General features: G+C 52.9%; 6 protein-coding genes across 6 annotated transcripts; 2 read left to right on the forward strand and 4 right to left on the reverse strand.

Annotated features, from left to right (window-relative positions):
- Positions 1-844: 844 nt before the first annotated feature.
- K489DRAFT_21746 (uncharacterized protein) lies at positions 845-1829 on the reverse strand. The gene is made up of 4 exons (XM_033599703.1): positions 1438-1829; positions 1280-1318; positions 1146-1195; positions 845-1045 (listed from the first exon to the last, which is right to left on the reverse strand). Exons 1-4 carry the CDS (start codon positions 1689-1691, stop codon positions 1032-1034), a joined length of 357 nt encoding a protein of 118 aa, XP_033464632.1. The 5' UTR covers positions 1692-1829; the 3' UTR covers positions 845-1031.
- Positions 1830-1968: 139 nt separating this feature from the next.
- On the reverse strand, positions 1969-2355 carry K489DRAFT_366726 (uncharacterized protein; the record flags this gene model as incomplete). The annotated part of the gene is made up of 1 exon (XM_033602803.1): positions 1969-2355. One exon carries the CDS (start codon positions 2353-2355, stop codon positions 1969-1971), a length of 387 nt encoding a protein of 128 aa, XP_033464633.1.
- A 1706-nt stretch (positions 2356-4061) lies between these two features.
- Positions 4062-5044, forward strand: K489DRAFT_375710 (uncharacterized protein). Its single transcript, XM_033603744.1, has one exon. It carries the CDS (start codon positions 4483-4485, stop codon positions 4939-4941), a length of 459 nt encoding a protein of 152 aa, XP_033464634.1. The 5' UTR covers positions 4062-4482; the 3' UTR covers positions 4942-5044.
- Positions 5041-7171, reverse strand: K489DRAFT_375711 (retinal dehydrogenase). The gene is made up of 2 exons (XM_033603745.1): positions 6540-7171; positions 5041-6464 (listed from the first exon to the last, which is right to left on the reverse strand). The coding sequence occupies exons 1-2, from the start codon at positions 6982-6984 to the stop codon at positions 5284-5286; spliced, it is 1626 nt and encodes a 541-aa protein (XP_033464635.1). The 5' UTR covers positions 6985-7171; the 3' UTR covers positions 5041-5283.
- A 262-nt stretch (positions 7172-7433) lies between these two features.
- K489DRAFT_375712 (uncharacterized protein) lies at positions 7434-8870 on the forward strand. The gene is made up of 3 exons (XM_033603746.1): positions 7434-7566; positions 7672-8173; positions 8262-8870. The coding sequence occupies exons 1-3, from the start codon at positions 7492-7494 to the stop codon at positions 8699-8701; spliced, it is 1017 nt and encodes a 338-aa protein (XP_033464636.1). The 5' UTR covers positions 7434-7491; the 3' UTR covers positions 8702-8870.
- A 102-nt stretch (positions 8871-8972) lies between these two features.
- K489DRAFT_310958 (uncharacterized protein) lies at positions 8973-15357 on the reverse strand (the record flags this gene model as incomplete). The annotated part of the gene is made up of 2 exons (XM_033600746.1): positions 8973-14902; positions 14967-15357. The coding sequence occupies 2 exons, from the start codon at positions 15355-15357 to the stop codon at positions 8973-8975; spliced, it is 6321 nt and encodes a 2106-aa protein (XP_033464637.1).
- Positions 15358-15484: the final 127 nt, after the last annotated feature.

Here is a 15484-nt window from a genome sequence, read left to right on the forward strand (position 1 = left end):
ATGTGCGTCGTGCATGAACAAGGCGTCTGCACGTTCCAGGTCTATTCCGAAAACCAGGACAGTCCGCTACTTTACAGAGATGCGGGCCCGGGTTGGGTTTGCGCGGCTTCGGGAGTGCCATGTCAAGCACGAGTGATGAGTCTCCGGATCATCTGACTGGCCAAGACGAAACTTTCGGTGTCCGGGTGCGAAGGGAGCGAGCGTTCCCGGCCAACTTTCCGACGCCAATACCACCGCATCAGCGCGCGCCGACATTAAGAGCTGGATTCATCGATCTTGTTTCTCAAACATAATGGAGTTTCTGGGTCGTTCATGGAATTTTTTCCACCGCCACCGCCCTGGCGAGCTCCAAGTAGGGAATCATTGTTTCCTGCTATTTTTGCAGGAATGCAATGAGCAAGTTCGAGTAGCGATGCAGGTATCCGCTTCGATGGGGAAACCCTGGTATGGACTTCTTCCGAGGTCTTTTGGTGATTGAATTTTGCTCTGAATGTTATCGTGTGCACCACGCACGACAAGAACAACCTGTGACAGCGTTGGCGTTCGTTCGAAGACGAAGCTTCTCAGATCGTTCGAGCTCAGGTGCTGTACTGTGAGGTTTGATTCCCCGTCAAGACGGAAAGGGTCGGGGATTTACACAGAAAGACGGGAAGGGTGAGACGAAACGGCGATCGAGTTCGACGTGAGGGATGAGTACTACCCAGGGCACAGTCTGGGGAAAGGCGAGATTCTATCACATGGACAATCAAGTACTAGGCACGCGATGATAGACATGGAGCGAATGCGAGGTGGGATCTCGGCATTTTGACTTTTAGTTTGAAATTTTCAAAAGATCAAGAGAACTCTCTATACGAAGAAATAATCGAGCATTATGGTTCCCTCGCCACAGGAGGAGAACACACAAGAACAGCGGTTATTAAAACCAGCGCCATCAAAGCAGCCCATAAGGAAGAGGTTACGAAAATGTAAAATCCAATCATAAAAACAGAGACAGGTTCGTCATCAGGAGAAGATCAACGAATTTACTCCGCTTACAAGAGGAAAGCGAGGAGGGCACCAGCGCCGGCGAGGGCACCAGCGGCGCGGATGGCGGAAGCATCGCCCTTGGCAGCCGAGGGGGTGTAGGCGGGAGCGGTGGGGTAGACGGCGCCAGTGCCGGTGGGCTTGGCGTAGCCGGAGGCGGAGGAGACCTTGCCTGTGAGGGAAGAATCGTTAGCGAGATGATTTTAAATGGGATGGGAAACAGATCATGTCTGCGATGATAGGAGAGAAAACGTACCAGGGCCGGAAGCAGAGGCCGATGGGTGGGGAGCGACGGCGCCGGTGACGTAGTGGGTGGGCTTGGAAGGCTTGGTGTAGGTCTCCCAGGTCTTGGTCTCCTCCTCGGTGCAGGTGGTGGAGTCGACGGTGGAGGGCTTGTGGGCGTCGGCGGTGGAGGTGGTGGTGTAGACCGGGGCGGAGGTGGTCACGGCCGGGTGGGTCCAGGTGGCCGGGACGGTGGGGTGAGCCTCATCGGTGGTGGTGCAGGTGGTGGAGGTCTCGGTGGGAGTGGCGTGGTAGACGGTGGAGCTGCCGGGGCAGTCGGTGACGTCCGCAGCGCAGGAGATGACGCTCTCGATCTTGGTCGAGTAGGCGGTGTAGGTGTTGGCAGCGACGGCCGAGATGAGGGTGGCGATGGCGAAGGAACGCATTTTGATGGTTGGTTTTTGGGAGAGTTTTTGAAACTTGGAGAAAAGTCGAAAAGTGGTGAGAGATTTGAAGACCGACGGGTCAGTTGTGGTTGATTAGTTGTTAATGAGAGGACGACCGAAGTCAATTAGTTGTTTGCGTGTAGCGAAGGTTGTGTCGTGGTAAACGTGATGCGAGAAGGAAGAAAGAAGAACGACGAGGGAGAGGAAGGAGAGAGCTTATATTCGACGTGTACAAGGCGAGGATTGAGTTTACCGGTCGGCAAGGCGGAGGGAGACACTACGCTCCAGCACTAGGTCCTTTGCGAGTTGTAACCGTCGTGGAGATGGTCGAATGTCCGAATAGGAGGGCGACGAGAGGAGAGGGAGTGACAGGCCAGGATGCGCGTGTGTGTGGGCGTGTGTGTCCGTGTGCGAGTGAGAGTGATGAGTGCGTGTGTGAGATTGATTTACCGCCATCATCATCTTCGCCGTCGCCCATGACCACCACCCATTTCATTTCACCATTCCGACGATATGGTCTGTAACTGTATGGACGATACGCGTGCACCGGGCGGACAGGCGTGATCGCATGCGCGCGAATCGATGGGATTGCACCGTCCGCCGTCGTCGAGGGGATCATGACCTGGACATGAACAGTGAAGCTGAAAACGGTTGCGGGATGCATCATCCATTACGGAGATGATATGCGCATATCTAGTACATCCCGTGAAAGAATGGGTGATGTGATGTGACAAGACTGGGAAATAGGGAGGAGCTGACGTCGGGGCAGAGGCTCGTCGCGTGCGCATTGACGGGTCGAGAGGAGGAGAAGGGCCACGGGGGAAATTGCGCCCTTCTTAGCTCCTGTTGGCGTGGGCCTATCCCCGTTGACCCTCGCCCGATGCCAGGGGAATTGGATGGTTCTCTTTACCGCTGCCTGCACCTGTGACATCCACCATGGATTTATTCTTCCACCACACACAACACTCGACTCCACGTCCTCCGTCGCTCACTCATCTCTCGGCGGTAATCAGGGAATAATCCTCCCATCACTCGATTTCCAAATATACACATCTGGCCAGCAAATGGAGCAGAGATATCCTCGGCGAATTTAACAGCTGATGATGGGGGGTCTCAGGCGCTGGATTTCCGAGCGGCGCGATCCCTACGCGAAGGAGGACTGGATGGTAGGTAATAATACTGTAATAAATCGTACTGGAGGCCGCCACATGTGCCTCGCCCGGCCTGGAACAAGATCTGCCATGAGAGAACCTATGTAGCATTGTTTCGTTATATTGTGATGATCACAGGCGACGCGTCTCCCGCAAACCTTGCCCAACAACAACGCCGTTTCATGTTGGAGATCACGATCATCCATCATCGCTGGGAGGGCCGTCATGAAACGTTTCCCGCTATCGTCATGGTCGATGGGTTAAACAGTCTGGCGGTGATGATGATGATCACGGTTTGATGGTTGAGAGGAAACCGCTCGGTCGGCACATGTCATCGTTCGTTGTCCGATTCCTGCTCGCACCGTCCATCTGCGCCGTTTGATTAGCAGAGCACGCTCTTTTCTTACGACGGGAATGGACCCGACGGTTTTGGTCCCCCCATCGTCTTTCCAACGTTTGGTCCAGCCTGCGCTCCGACATGAAAACCTAAAACGAACAAACACCATCATCATCGTCATCACCAGCTTTTCCTATCGGGCGTTCTTATCGTGCTCGGTGGAATCACTGGGAGAAGATGACGATGTCGCTCTGCATTGTCAAATGGGGCGCATGAGTGGAACACAGCACAATGCGTGAATGGATAGCGATACCCGATCCGGAATGTGCCAAAGCACCTGCAGCATGTTAAGCTCATTTCCGCACGCGCGCGCGCGCCACGCCACCTCCAGGGCATCGTGATGGGACCTCCTCGACCCGGAGATGCCACAAACACAAGCGGCGAATGGAACACGAGCACACGAGGATAGGGCAAGAAAGGACAGGACAGGCTCATCAGGCCGGTACGACGGTCCAGTACACTCGTCGTTGTCTTATTATTGTACATATTATGATCAGCCCTGGAGCATCTTATTACTATGATTGATGTAGGCAGGAGAGACGAGACGGGGCATATACCACTGGAAATCACTCCTGTAACCGAGAATTTCCCATCCAATCTCGAAACACGCGCCGCCCGCATGCCCTGCCCTGATCATCGTACAATTTGAAACTTCCGAACAGCACCCGTCCCAAAGTGGTGAGAACGAGAACGCATTAACCCTGGACCCGACCAACAAAACGTGACCACCGGTGGGGGCGTCTACCAGGGATGTATGCTTTTCCTCGCACGCTCACTCTTCTATGCATCAACCCTCGTGACGATCTCTTAAATCACCGCGCACATAGACAAAGACACGTGAGAGGGACGCCCAAGCAGACATGCTCGACTCCGGATCACAATGGAGATGCGTAGGTCCTAGTTCCAATGATATGGGTCGCGGCCAAATCTCGACTCTTTCGTTGAGGACTCCTGATTCCTAGAACATCCCCGCCGGAGCATGATAACAACATGGTTGATGATAACCCTTAGTGGCTGCGGTGTACATGGGACAGAGACATAATACGAGGCAACACGGCAACCCTACAAACCTCACTTATCACTATTGTATCGGGATTCATTCTTTTTCCGCCTTTCCCTGCTCGAGATGGGATTCACGAGGATATACTATGTATCTAGATGTATACCATACCGTGCGCCGAGATCCCTTCCATCAAGCCTCCCCGGAGTGAGGAGTGGGCTCCGGTGACCAAAAGAAAAAGTCATGGCATGGTCTTTCATCCTCCATCTCCATTCAGTGACCTACACCGGAGCGTCGAACCTTTCTTTCCGACGGGTCGGTCATCATGAGGCTTTGGATGACGGGGCGGTGGATGACATGAAACGCTCATTCCCGCGACTCCTATGGGTGTGTGCAGAAACAAAGGGACAGACGAACCGTTTTTCTGGTGGTGGCGGGAATCCGCCGAAGCCCAAATTCCGTGATCTGGCAGTTCTTTGGTTTGATGATTTTCATGCATCGTTGGGAACACGAAACGTCTTTGATCGTTTTCTCGCCGTACCGCGGGAACGACTCATTTCTTGGGAGGAATTTTTCCGTTCTGGCGCTGGGTTCGGTTCGGTTGGTTTGCTGCATGTCGGTGACGAGCGGGTTCCGTCCTCGTTTCATGAGACAGATGCGCGCGCTTGTTTGTTTGTTGAATTGCGTGAACGGGCAGTTTGATCGATTTCGAGTTTACTGTTTCAATCATAGGGACGTGCGGGTGTAATATCTACTCTGGCACGGAAGGGTAAAAGAGAACGACGAGAACCAACCAGGATCTGTGCATTATTTTCTGTATTGATGGTATTTCATTTTTTGCTCATCACGTTTTCATTTCATGTCTGTTGTGGCAGACATTATAATCATGATTGGGATTCCATGCGAATGGCAGTGCTTACAGTATGCAAAGCACCTTGTCTCCCGTCTCCCTCATACTCGAATTATATGCCATGCTATGCTAGATGCTAGATGCTACCCCTGCCCTCCTCCCATATCCCATCGTGGCGGAAGGGAACCTTCTGCTTACAAGGTCAACCCAAGATTCACATGCACCGCCTTGACATTCGTATACGCCGCCAATCCGGCCTCGCCCAACTCCCGTCCGATACCAGACTGCTTCACGCCGCCGAAGGGAATGCGATGGTCGCTATCCTGGCTCGAATTGATCCAGACCATCCCAGCCTCGATATCCCGTGCAAGTCGATGCGCGCGGACGAGATCCTTGGTGAAGACCGCCGCGCCCAGACCGTAGGTGGTGTCGTTCGCGAGGGCCAATGCTTCTTCTTCCGTGTCGAACCGTACGAGGACGACGAAGGGTCCGAAGATTTCTTCGCGGAAAATCCGCATCGACGGCGTAACATCGGTGAAAACGGTCGGCTCGATGAAGAAGCCGCGCCCGCCGGCGACGTTCTTCTCCGCTTGGCCGCCGAGGGCCAGGGTCGCGCCGTCGCTGCGCCCGGCGTCGATGTAGGAGAGCACGCGCTCGTATTGGGCGCGGGTGACCTGCGGACCTTGGAAAGTCTCGTTGGCAAAGGGGTCGCCGACCGTGCTGGTGGCGGTGATGTGCTTGGTGAAGGCGGCGACGAAGGAATCGTAGATTTTACTCTGCACGAGAACTCGGCTGGTGGCGGTGCAGATCTGGCCCATATTGGACATGATTCCGATGTGAGCCCATTTGACGGCTTGGTCAAGATCGGCGTCGTCGAACACCAGCAGGGGAGATTTACCGCCTGTTTCGAGTGTGATGTTTTTCAGGTTGACCGCCGCCATCTTCATGATCTCACGACCAGTAGCCGTAGAGCCGGTGAACGCAATCTTGTCGATGTCCGTGTGTTGCGCAATAGCTGCTCCAGCAACGCGACCGTGACCGTTGAGAATGTTGACAACACCAGGAGGAAACCCGGCCTCCTTGATCAAGTTTGCCAGGACAAGGATTGATAGGGGAGTCTGCTCGGCCGCTTTCATGACGACTGTGTTTCCACAGGCCAGAGCCGGACCAAGTTTCCACGCTGCCATTCCCAATGGATAATTCCACGGAATGATCTGCCCACATACTCCGACCGGTTCGCGAAGAGTGTATGCTAACTTATCACGAGATGTGTCGATGACTTGCCCGTGGACCTTATCGGCCCAGCCGGCGTAGTATTTGATGCACGCTGACGTGCCAGCAACATCTTGGTGAAGTGCCGCCAAGTAAGGCTTTCCTGTGGAAGATGTCAACCTGCTGATTCTTGTCACAAACGATCACGCATCGAACGATGTCCATGTCCTCAACATACCATTGTCCCAAGTCTCGATCGTCGCTAGCAATTCCTTATCGCGTTCGATCAATTCGTATAGCTTCATCAGCATGTCGCCGCGCACCGAAGGTGATAAGCTCCTCCATGGACCCTTCAATGCCGCTCGGGCTGCGGCAACCGCCTTGTCGACGTCTTCAGGCTCGGCAGCATGCACTGAGGTGATTTCAGATTCATCAGTAGGGTTGATGGTGGTGATCTTTTCGCCCTTGCTTCCTGCAACCCACTCATTGTTGATGAAGAGGCCAGTGGGTTGAGTGTATTTCCGACCATTCGGCGCCGTCAGCTCAACACTGAGATCAGACATTCTCTTTATCGTCGTGTGGAATCCGGCTCTTGAGCTCGAAGTCTGTGATTGAAGAACAGCTTGGGATGTGCGGAAGAGGTATCGCCTGGCGACGAAGGTCGATTGCAAGAGAGATGTCATCCTGTCTGAAGGAAGGCGATAGCAACAGCAGAGCTCATGTGAACCCCACCATCCGTATCAGTCACAATGATTCATCGTAGGTCGCGCGCGCAGCACAACGCAGCATTGGGAAAAGCTTGTGAGCTGTGTAGAGTTCATCGGCGTGCACACCGAGTCGGCGAGAGATGTGGTCGGTCGTCATTGGTAGAAAAGACGCGGCGCAGCGATTTAGAGCGTCATCGTGCTTTTTCCCCGCTGGAATTGATGACCCTGTGGCTACGGAACACCCCCGGAATTTGCTGAGCCGCGCTGGAATTGGTTGCAGTATGCACAGTACCTCATTCGCCCGGGCGGCGTCTGCACTGTACGTACACGCGAAGGACACACCTGCATTCACGCATTGCACAACCCTAAGCTTTTGATCATCCATGGATGTAGCGACCCAAATGTATATCCTGCTGGCATCGATCAGACAAAAAAGATCCCTCCCTGTAATAACAAGTCCCGATAGCATCTAGGAACGACAGAATGTCTGTTCCGCCTCCAAAACCAATCTCAATTGTTTTCCTCTTGCAAGCGGGATATCTGTCAGCATCAGCACTGGTGAGAGTCTTCATTGTTGTGGATCCCAACAACATGCGAGAACACCCTTGAAGATCTTCTTGCAAGATCAACCCGAAACAATCGCTGATACTCGAGATTCGGTAGATTTTGATAGTATGGGCCATCCCAGTATTTCGACGGCGCTTTCTAGAATATGGAGCTCGCGCGTCCTCAGGAGAGCCAGCCGAGGGTGCGGCTTCAGACCAAGCATCTAAAAAATCCCACGAGGCAAACAAGGAACTCTCGCTCGTATCACTCTTTGTCAAGGCTCTCGATGTCGCCGCAAAGATTCAGGTGCCGCATAGCTGGTTCACATCGTTCTATGTCGTATCAGTCCTGAGTTCGCTCTTCTGGCTTGTCGAAGTCTTTCGAGTGGGAGATTTTTATGGACTAATCGTGGAAAACCGCATCGCCCACCAACGCTCACAGATGAGCCTGTCTCAGACGAAATTGGCCTGGCTCCTGATGCTCATTCAAGGTAGTCGACGACTCTACGAATCCTTGACCCTGCCGTCCTCGAGCACGTCGAGGATGTGGATCGGGCATTGGGTGATCGGCATCGGCTTCTATGTCGCCACTGGGGTCGCGATCTGGGTCGAGGGTGCTGGTGAGTCCAGCACTGGCTATATACCGCCCGGTTCTCGGGTTTCCGTGTTATTTGCGTGCATGTCACTGATCCTTCGCATGCTCAACAGTGACGCTCTTAGCTATCGATGGGACCTTCCGAGACCTCATCCCGTCGGCACCCAGCCTACGCACCTTCATCGCCTTGCCCATGTTCATGCTCGCCTCAGGGCTCCAACACGACGTTCATACCTACCTCGCTTCACTCAAGAAATCCTCCTCGACCTCTTCATCTTCTCCGTCCTCCAAATCACAATACAGTCTCCCTGTCCACGTTGCCTTCGGCCTGAGTCTCACCCCGCACTACTTCGCGGAGTGCATCATCTATCTCTCCTTATCCATTCTCACGGCACCGAGTGGCTCTTGGCTGAACGGCACAATTTTCTGCGCGTTCATTTTTACCGCAGTGAATTTGGGTGTGACCGCGGATGGCACGCGGGAATGGTACCGGAAACGTTTTGGAGCAGAGAAAATCGGGAGTGCGGCGAGGATGATTCCGGGGATTTGGTAAACCATCCTACGCGGCGTGACGGGGACATGATCGAACAAGTGTCGCTGAGATGGACGACGAGAAGGATTTGTAATGTCATATTAAGGAATGGAATTGGTTTTGCAGAGTGGACGTTGTCCAACACCGCCATTAAAAAGGAATACATAATAAATCAAAAACGCAACCTGCCTTGTCAGAACCCCTTCGACCGTGAGAATCATAATCCGTAAAGCTTGCGAGACACTCCATCATCAGCAACAACAGTGCGCTTTACCCAGCAAAAATCGACAATCTAAGACCCCCGATCGACCTCCGTATCCTCATTCTCATCCTGCTGCACCTTCTCCTCCCTCTCCTTCAACGTCTTCGGCGGGGCCATGTTCACCTGGAACTGATGCCAACACGTCGGCGCCTGCAAGACATACTGCATCATACTGACGCGGAAGCGATTCCGGTAATCCTTAGGACTCGTGATGGTCGGCTTGTTCTTCCCACGGTCCTTGATCCAACTCTCAAGTTTCTTGTCCCACGTGTACGTGCGGATGCAATCGATGATGCCCACGACCAGCTCTTTCGCGCCGTCATCGAACCCGGCCATCAAGCTGTAGTCCATGACGTTCTGTTTGCACAACCAGAGCGTGTCGTTGAAGACGCTGGCTTGGAGGTATTTTCGCGAATTCTCGCGGACAAAAAGCGGGGACTCGAAGATGGTTTCAACCAAGTTTTCGTCGAGGAGCACTTCGTCGGCTTCGCCGGTGCTCTCGATTTTGCGATTGCGCATGCTGCCCTTGAGGTCGAAGCGGCGATTGGGGTTGCGTTCGTAGAAGAGATTCTCCATGATGAGGAGATTGTAGGAGAATTCGATTCCGGTAGCGGGATTACGAATGTTCACCTGGAAGAGGCCGAACATTTTGGCGATCACGCTGGGGACGCCGTGGAAGAGCGTGTAGCTCATAAATGCAAAGTAATCGGGCGCGAACTTGAGGAACGCCTTCAGTTCGACTTCTTGCAAGCTTTTGATCACAAAGCGCCCGTCGAGGGTCCGTAGGAAAAGAGACTTGGATTTGCCGCCCTTGGAGTCGAATTTGAGGCAACGTGACATAGACTCAATGAAACGTTCCGAGACACCACACTTGCGTCGGAGCGCATCGAATGACTCTGCGTAGAAAATCTTACAAGAGGATTTAAACGTGCCGTGCGAGAACGAATACTTGAGATGGGTTCCCGATTCGCTCAGCAGCGAAGCCTCGATACCAGCTTTGTCGCCTTCACCGTCGGGCTCATTCAGCTCTGTCGCCGGAGCTCGGAAAGCATTTCGTGGCTGTTTCTTGGGTTGCGTTCGTGATTCAGCAAGCTTGTTCCGATAATCCGGGCATGCCAAAGCAAGGGCAATCACGGATGAAGGTTCATCTTCGCGGACGATGATGTCAGAATCTTCAAACACATGTTCGTTACCGTGCAACGGGTATTCCAAATTCGCCCAACCCGATGCCGTCCGCTTGGACCAAAACTCGGCTAGGTACTTCAGCCAAGCGTGTTTCTTGTGGTCGGGGATCGTCAGCTCAGAACCCGACTCAGCTATGCTCTCCGTCGTATCTGCTGCTGAGGGCGGTGATCGGATGGTCGAAGGCGAGCGACCGGAATACGGATCCGAGCCCTTGCGATGATGTGATCTCTGCTCGCTGTCACTCGCTTCGTCTGTAGTACCGGTCTCAATCGAATTGACCTTGGTGGGCGCTTCCGAAGTGACAGACTCATCTGCGATACTCAGGTCGGCAGACGATCGTGCATCATCAAGTACTTCGGTTGGGGCGCTTTCGTTTGTCGGCTCACGGACGTGCGAGTTTTCTGCAAAATCCTCACGTGATACAACTGGCTCATTTGCGCTACTCTTCTCTCCGACTGCATCTGTAGCATTTTGATAAACTTCGACGACTGGCTGACTGCTCGCAAGTGGGTTTGCTCGAGCTTGCCTACTTCGCAGTGCTCTTTGTCTTTTCTCTCTCAATCTTTCCTTTTCGAACTCGCGCGACATTTGTTCGAAATGCTTGGCCAGCGCAGATACATGCGACGCGTTGTTGAATGGAATTGATCGTGGAATCAATGAAGGTGCTACTTTTCCGACCTTCATGGCCAGGCGGCCAAGATGGAGCCGATCTCCCGGGCGCTTCTCGTTCTGTGACGAAGATTCTGGAGCCTGGATGCTCTTTGCAGGCTCGTCGGCATTATTGTTCTGATTGTAATCATCATTGAGGCGAGGCACATGAGATGGCTGCGATTTGGCTCTGAGAAGTGGTGGCACCTGTGGAGTAGTCCTCGAGATTTCTGCCTTACGAAGGTCTGCTAACCGCGGGATCTTAGACTCCTGAGCTTCGAGCTCTCCAGCAGCCTGACTGCTTCGTATCTGCTCAATGCGTTCTAGCAACCCAGAGCTGAGCGGTTTCGGTTGCGTTGCGAATGACTCGTCTGCTGGTTGTCCAGCTGATGATTCTGTTCGTCCTGCCATCACCATATCATGTATTGAATTGGATCGAGGCGACGTACCGCCATCATCGTTATTCCAGTAAGGCACTGCAAGGTCTAGATGTTTGACATCTTCGCGCTCGACAGCCTCCTCGAGCTCCCTGCGCGGAGACGTAGTCCGTGCGGGATCGCTACCGACAGGTACTTCTGGAACCACTCCAGCTTCAGAACCGTCAGCAGCAATTTTCTCCGCAGCTTTCTGTTCTTCTACAGCCGAAGACAGCACTTCTTCCGTCTTTGCTGTCAGAGCGTCTCCCGAGGCTGAAGATGCCAATCGTTCCCGTGGCTTTTCTGCAATGGGCGTTTCGGCGCCTTCTTCTGCATCGCTCTCACTATTGGCTCGTGTCGGCTGTGGTTGAGACTCGAGAAACATGTTGCGCAACTGAATGGTCGCAAGTTTTCTGATATCAGTCTCCGAAGGAAAGTAGTCTCGCTCGAAGTTGTTGAAAGCTTCATCCCAACCAATTGCCTTTTCATCCATGAGACGCAAGGCTCGATTCAACGGGACCAGCTCGTAGTATCGTGACTGGGAGTATTGTTGTCGCAATTTCTGCAAAAGTTCGTCGTGGTCATTTTCTGCACGCTCACGAAGCTCGTCGAGTAAGTTGTGGGCTTCTGCTGCTTTTTTCTCATCCAGAGTATCAATGTTGATCGAGTCTAAGCGCTTTCTGATCGAATCCGTGAAAGACACCAGACGCTGTTCCAGTTGCGTATATTGTTCATTCTTCATAACCAAGTCTGTCTCTACTGCCCACGTGACTAGCGCTCTCGGTGCAACGACATCGTAAATAGCGATAGGGTCGTATCGGAAGCGCACCACCATACCACGGAAGCTGAAGTATCGCAAGTAGTCTTTGTGCATGTCATGTGAACAGGAGCCGTTGCGAGGTCCCAGTGGATTGCTCCAGAAGCTAAGCTCGAGGTATTTCGCAAAGGAATACTTCCAAGTATGTAACGACATCTGCGTATGTGATGTCTCGTGGCGGCAGACGCGACAAACAGACCACATCCAAATAATGTCGCTACCACCATATTTGTTGGACGCTTGCCGTTGAATGGAGACTGTCAATTGTCCGAAGCCATGCACGTACTGTCGGTGATGATCGTACATCTTCTTATCGCAATCCTTGCAAGTAGAGCTTGCAGCTAAGCAAAGGTCTTCGACATATTGTCCAAGCGGCATGTCTTCATCTTGATTATCTTGTGCACGTCCGAAACCAGCGTAGTAAACGATCCCAAGAATTTCTGGCCCCGAGCACGGTGCAGATGTGATGCTCGATACCAGAGAGAAGAGCACGACAATCTTTTGGTGCCAGAATGGATCATAAGGGTCAATCCCATCACTATTCATGAAAGAGTCCCACTGTCGTTCTTGAATCTGAAAGGTGTACGCAGCCTTTTCGAGCCGTGCCTGGTGGACGGCATGCAGGTATTCGCGAATTGCTTTAGATTTAGTGTGAGAAGACGGTGTGTTGACGGTCTCCGGTTTTACGAGCTCGAAAGCATCATCAACCTCCTCTGTCGCGCCATCCTTTTCACTTTCATGAGGTGCGTACTGCTCTGTCAGTGCTCGATACCTTGCAAGATTTTGCTCCAGCTCCCGCAACTGGACCAAAAGATACGGCTGCGCAAACGTCACAAAAGGTGACGCCGAGAGAAGCTTCGACCTATTTCTTTTCTCGATCAGCTCGTATGTGAAATTCGTCTTCTTCTCCGATGACTCCTTTGGACGTTCTCGTGCAGCAGCGGGTTCTGCGTCCTGTGATTCTTTCTCGTTAAATTCGGGATGAAGACCTTGATCTCCGTGGGGTGTGCGGCATGTGAGCTGACACGATACGGCATCCAGAGGAATTGCGATATTGCTATCGCGCATAAGCCAGTCTTCCAGTTTCAGGTTGTACGCAACATAGCACATGAATTCCGTCACGCGCTTGATCTTCCGGAGCGAGTCTGTATCTGCACCTCGCAACACAATTGTGCAACCAAGGTCGGGCTGGCACCCAGATAGGAAAATGTATGTTCGACGATTGCCGTCCGCAACATAGGTTTTGACGTCGAAACTATCACATTCAGGAAAGGTGTTGTGACTGATGCCAAGCTTGTCGATGGACTTAACGAGGGTCGTTTGTGTGACTCGCGCGACTGCGGCCAGCACAGACTCCTTGATATTGTATGCGACAGTGATGCCTGCTCGCTCGAGCAGTTTCAAAGCCGTTCCAGACACGTGCCGCTGCACGAGAAGAACATTGGGACGTAAAGCTGCTATTCGATTGACGAGATTCTGAAGATACTCCTGCTCTTGTGCTATGACAGGATCTAAGCTCATGAAGTGGGTTTCATGTCGCGCGTATTCGATAGCAAAAGTGACGATCAAGATTCTAGGATGGCTGATGGATCGCGCCATTGTCTTCAAGGCGATATTCTTGCTGAAGACTACGCCGGAGACGTAGCTGGTATCAGCAGGCTTGCCACCCGGGACTTTCTTCAATTTGATATAGTGACGAATGTCCATATCGTCACCTTGTTGTACATCGGGCTCCACATCAAGCGTACACTGCAGGAGAATGGGAAGCAGGGCTTTTTCCCACGCTCGTGGCGACGCGATTCCAGAATCATCAATGAGTTGTGCGAGCAGATTCTTGACGTGACGGAGACTGGCAGGGCTCATTTGTACAGATGGGGAATTCTCACCACGCAAGGCTGAGCTGCGGACCACTTTTGCTGTGTTGAAGCCCGCAGGTCTCTCTGGCGTACGCGGGCGGCGCAAATCGACAGGATCGATCTCGAGCGTAGCTGATAAGTTATTGCGACTATGATGGCGATGTCTGGAAAGCTTCTTGGCATGATGTGCCGGGGCGTCATCTTCCTTCACACCACGCGTGCTGGACCCCGTGGTCTCTCCTCTTGAGCGACCCTTCTTCGATCCTGACGTGAATAGACCTCCGAACCCGAGCCTTTCACGTTCATTGAGCGATGCTGATCCCCCTGCACTCACAGCAGCCATGATACTCGGGGTCTCGTCATCTTCCGAGCCATCGTCAGAAAGAAAAGCGGCAAGGTCAGGGTCGATGACATTATCATTGTGAAATGCCGGGAGAGGGGTGTTGGCATCTTGAAGTCCTTGTTGGAACGGAACACGCTCGTCGATGCTAGACCGGAAGCCACGGCTAGGGACCATATGCCTAGAATGTCGCCGTCGATGACTTGAAGATCTAGGCCGACGACTCAGGGATATCAAAGAATGAGCAGAACTTGGGCGTGCTAGTGTTGGGTGTGTATCAAATTCTATCACGGCCGAGCGACGTTTGGCCTCACGATTTCTACGCGATACAGGAATGCCAATGGAAGGAGTGGCGACCTCTGAATCTATCCCGCTGAAAGCTGGACCGTCGGCATTCGGATTCGACTGATTGCTTCTTCGTGGGGAAACCAGCGTTCCCGCGTTTCGGGCCTGCTCTTCGCCATCATCGGAGTAAACGGTGGAGTCATCATCATCGTCGTCATCGCTAGCGAACGCCATAGTTTCGCAAGGTTTGCAAAGGCGAATAGTGTTCACCTGGCCAAAAGGACGACCAGATACCAGATTTGTGCAGTAACTATCGAAAATCTGTCCGCACATCCGGCAATGATGCTTACGACGAAATGTCGAGAAACTATGCCCACATGAGAAGCATGCTCTGGCGTTTGCATCCTGCATCCCTGATTTACACAGTCAGCTCTAACGGCGATATATGGATTAGCATGACATCTCGATGCAGCTTACAGAATTCTTTTGACAACACGCGACGCTTGAGATGAGACGACAGTCCCCGGTGGTGGTCGCCAGGATTATGACCAGTGTGTTTCGATCCGGTTCTTCGCCGCTGAAGGCCACCGTTGATGTTCGCGGAGGGGGCTGTGGCAGATCTGGTCGTGTTTGTTCGACTACTATATATCGAATCGGCATCACCGTCGTCCGCTTGCGAAACTGTGGTGGACTCGTCGCGCTTGGAAGAGCGCGCAGCATTGATTTGGGATTTCAATGGTCCACTTTGCAGGGAAGGGTGTGTGTCCGCCGCTAATTGGGTTGTATCTCGCGCCCCACGCACGTGTACCCCTGGTCGGGTCTCCTGCTCTACATCTACAGATCCATCTGAGGTATCTGAATCATGCATCTGCCCTTCAGTTGTCGAAGAGATTTTGACGGCCCTTCGCGGGGGTTCATCCGTGCTTGATAGATCATGGGCATGCAGTACACGAGCAAGCGCCGCAGATGCGGCCTCATTCCCGGTTGCTTCAGTC

This window comes from Dissoconium aciculare, assembly GCF_010015565.1.
Source record: "Dissoconium aciculare CBS 342.82 unplaced genomic scaffold K489scaffold_1, whole genome shotgun sequence".
Lineage (NCBI taxonomy): Eukaryota > Fungi > Ascomycota > Dothideomycetes > Mycosphaerellales > Dissoconiaceae > Dissoconium > Dissoconium aciculare.

Bases quoted from the DNA above. Each gene is read 5' to 3' on its own strand.
- K489DRAFT_21746 (XM_033599703.1), bottom strand. From the start codon at position 1,691: ATGCGTTCCTTCGCCATCGCCACCCTCATCTCGGCCGTCGCTGCCAAC. The intron at 1,319-1,437 runs CTCCACCGCCGA...ACGTCACCGGCG, and splicing joins GCCCCGGTCTACACCACCAC to CCGTCGCTCCCCACCCATCG. The intron at 1,196-1,279 runs GTACGTTTTCTC...CTTCCCTCACAG, and splicing joins GGCCTCTGCTTCCGGCCCTG to GCAAGGTCTCCTCCGCCTCC.
- K489DRAFT_375710 (XM_033603744.1), top strand. From the start codon at position 4,483: ATGGCATGGTCTTTCATCCTCCATCTCCATTCAGTGACCTACACCGGA.
- K489DRAFT_375712 (XM_033603746.1), top strand. From the start codon at position 7,492: ATGTCTGTTCCGCCTCCAAAACCAATCTCAATTGTTTTCCTCTTGCAA. The intron at 7,567-7,671 runs GTGAGAGTCTTC...GAGATTCGGTAG, and splicing joins ATCTGTCAGCATCAGCACTG to ATTTTGATAGTATGGGCCAT. The intron at 8,174-8,261 runs GTGAGTCCAGCA...CATGCTCAACAG, and splicing joins GATCTGGGTCGAGGGTGCTG to TGACGCTCTTAGCTATCGAT.
- K489DRAFT_375711 (XM_033603745.1), bottom strand. From the start codon at position 6,984: ATGACATCTCTCTTGCAATCGACCTTCGTCGCCAGGCGATACCTCTTC. The intron at 6,465-6,539 runs GTATGTTGAGGA...CATCTTCCACAG, and splicing joins GATCGAGACTTGGGACAATG to GAAAGCCTTACTTGGCGGCA.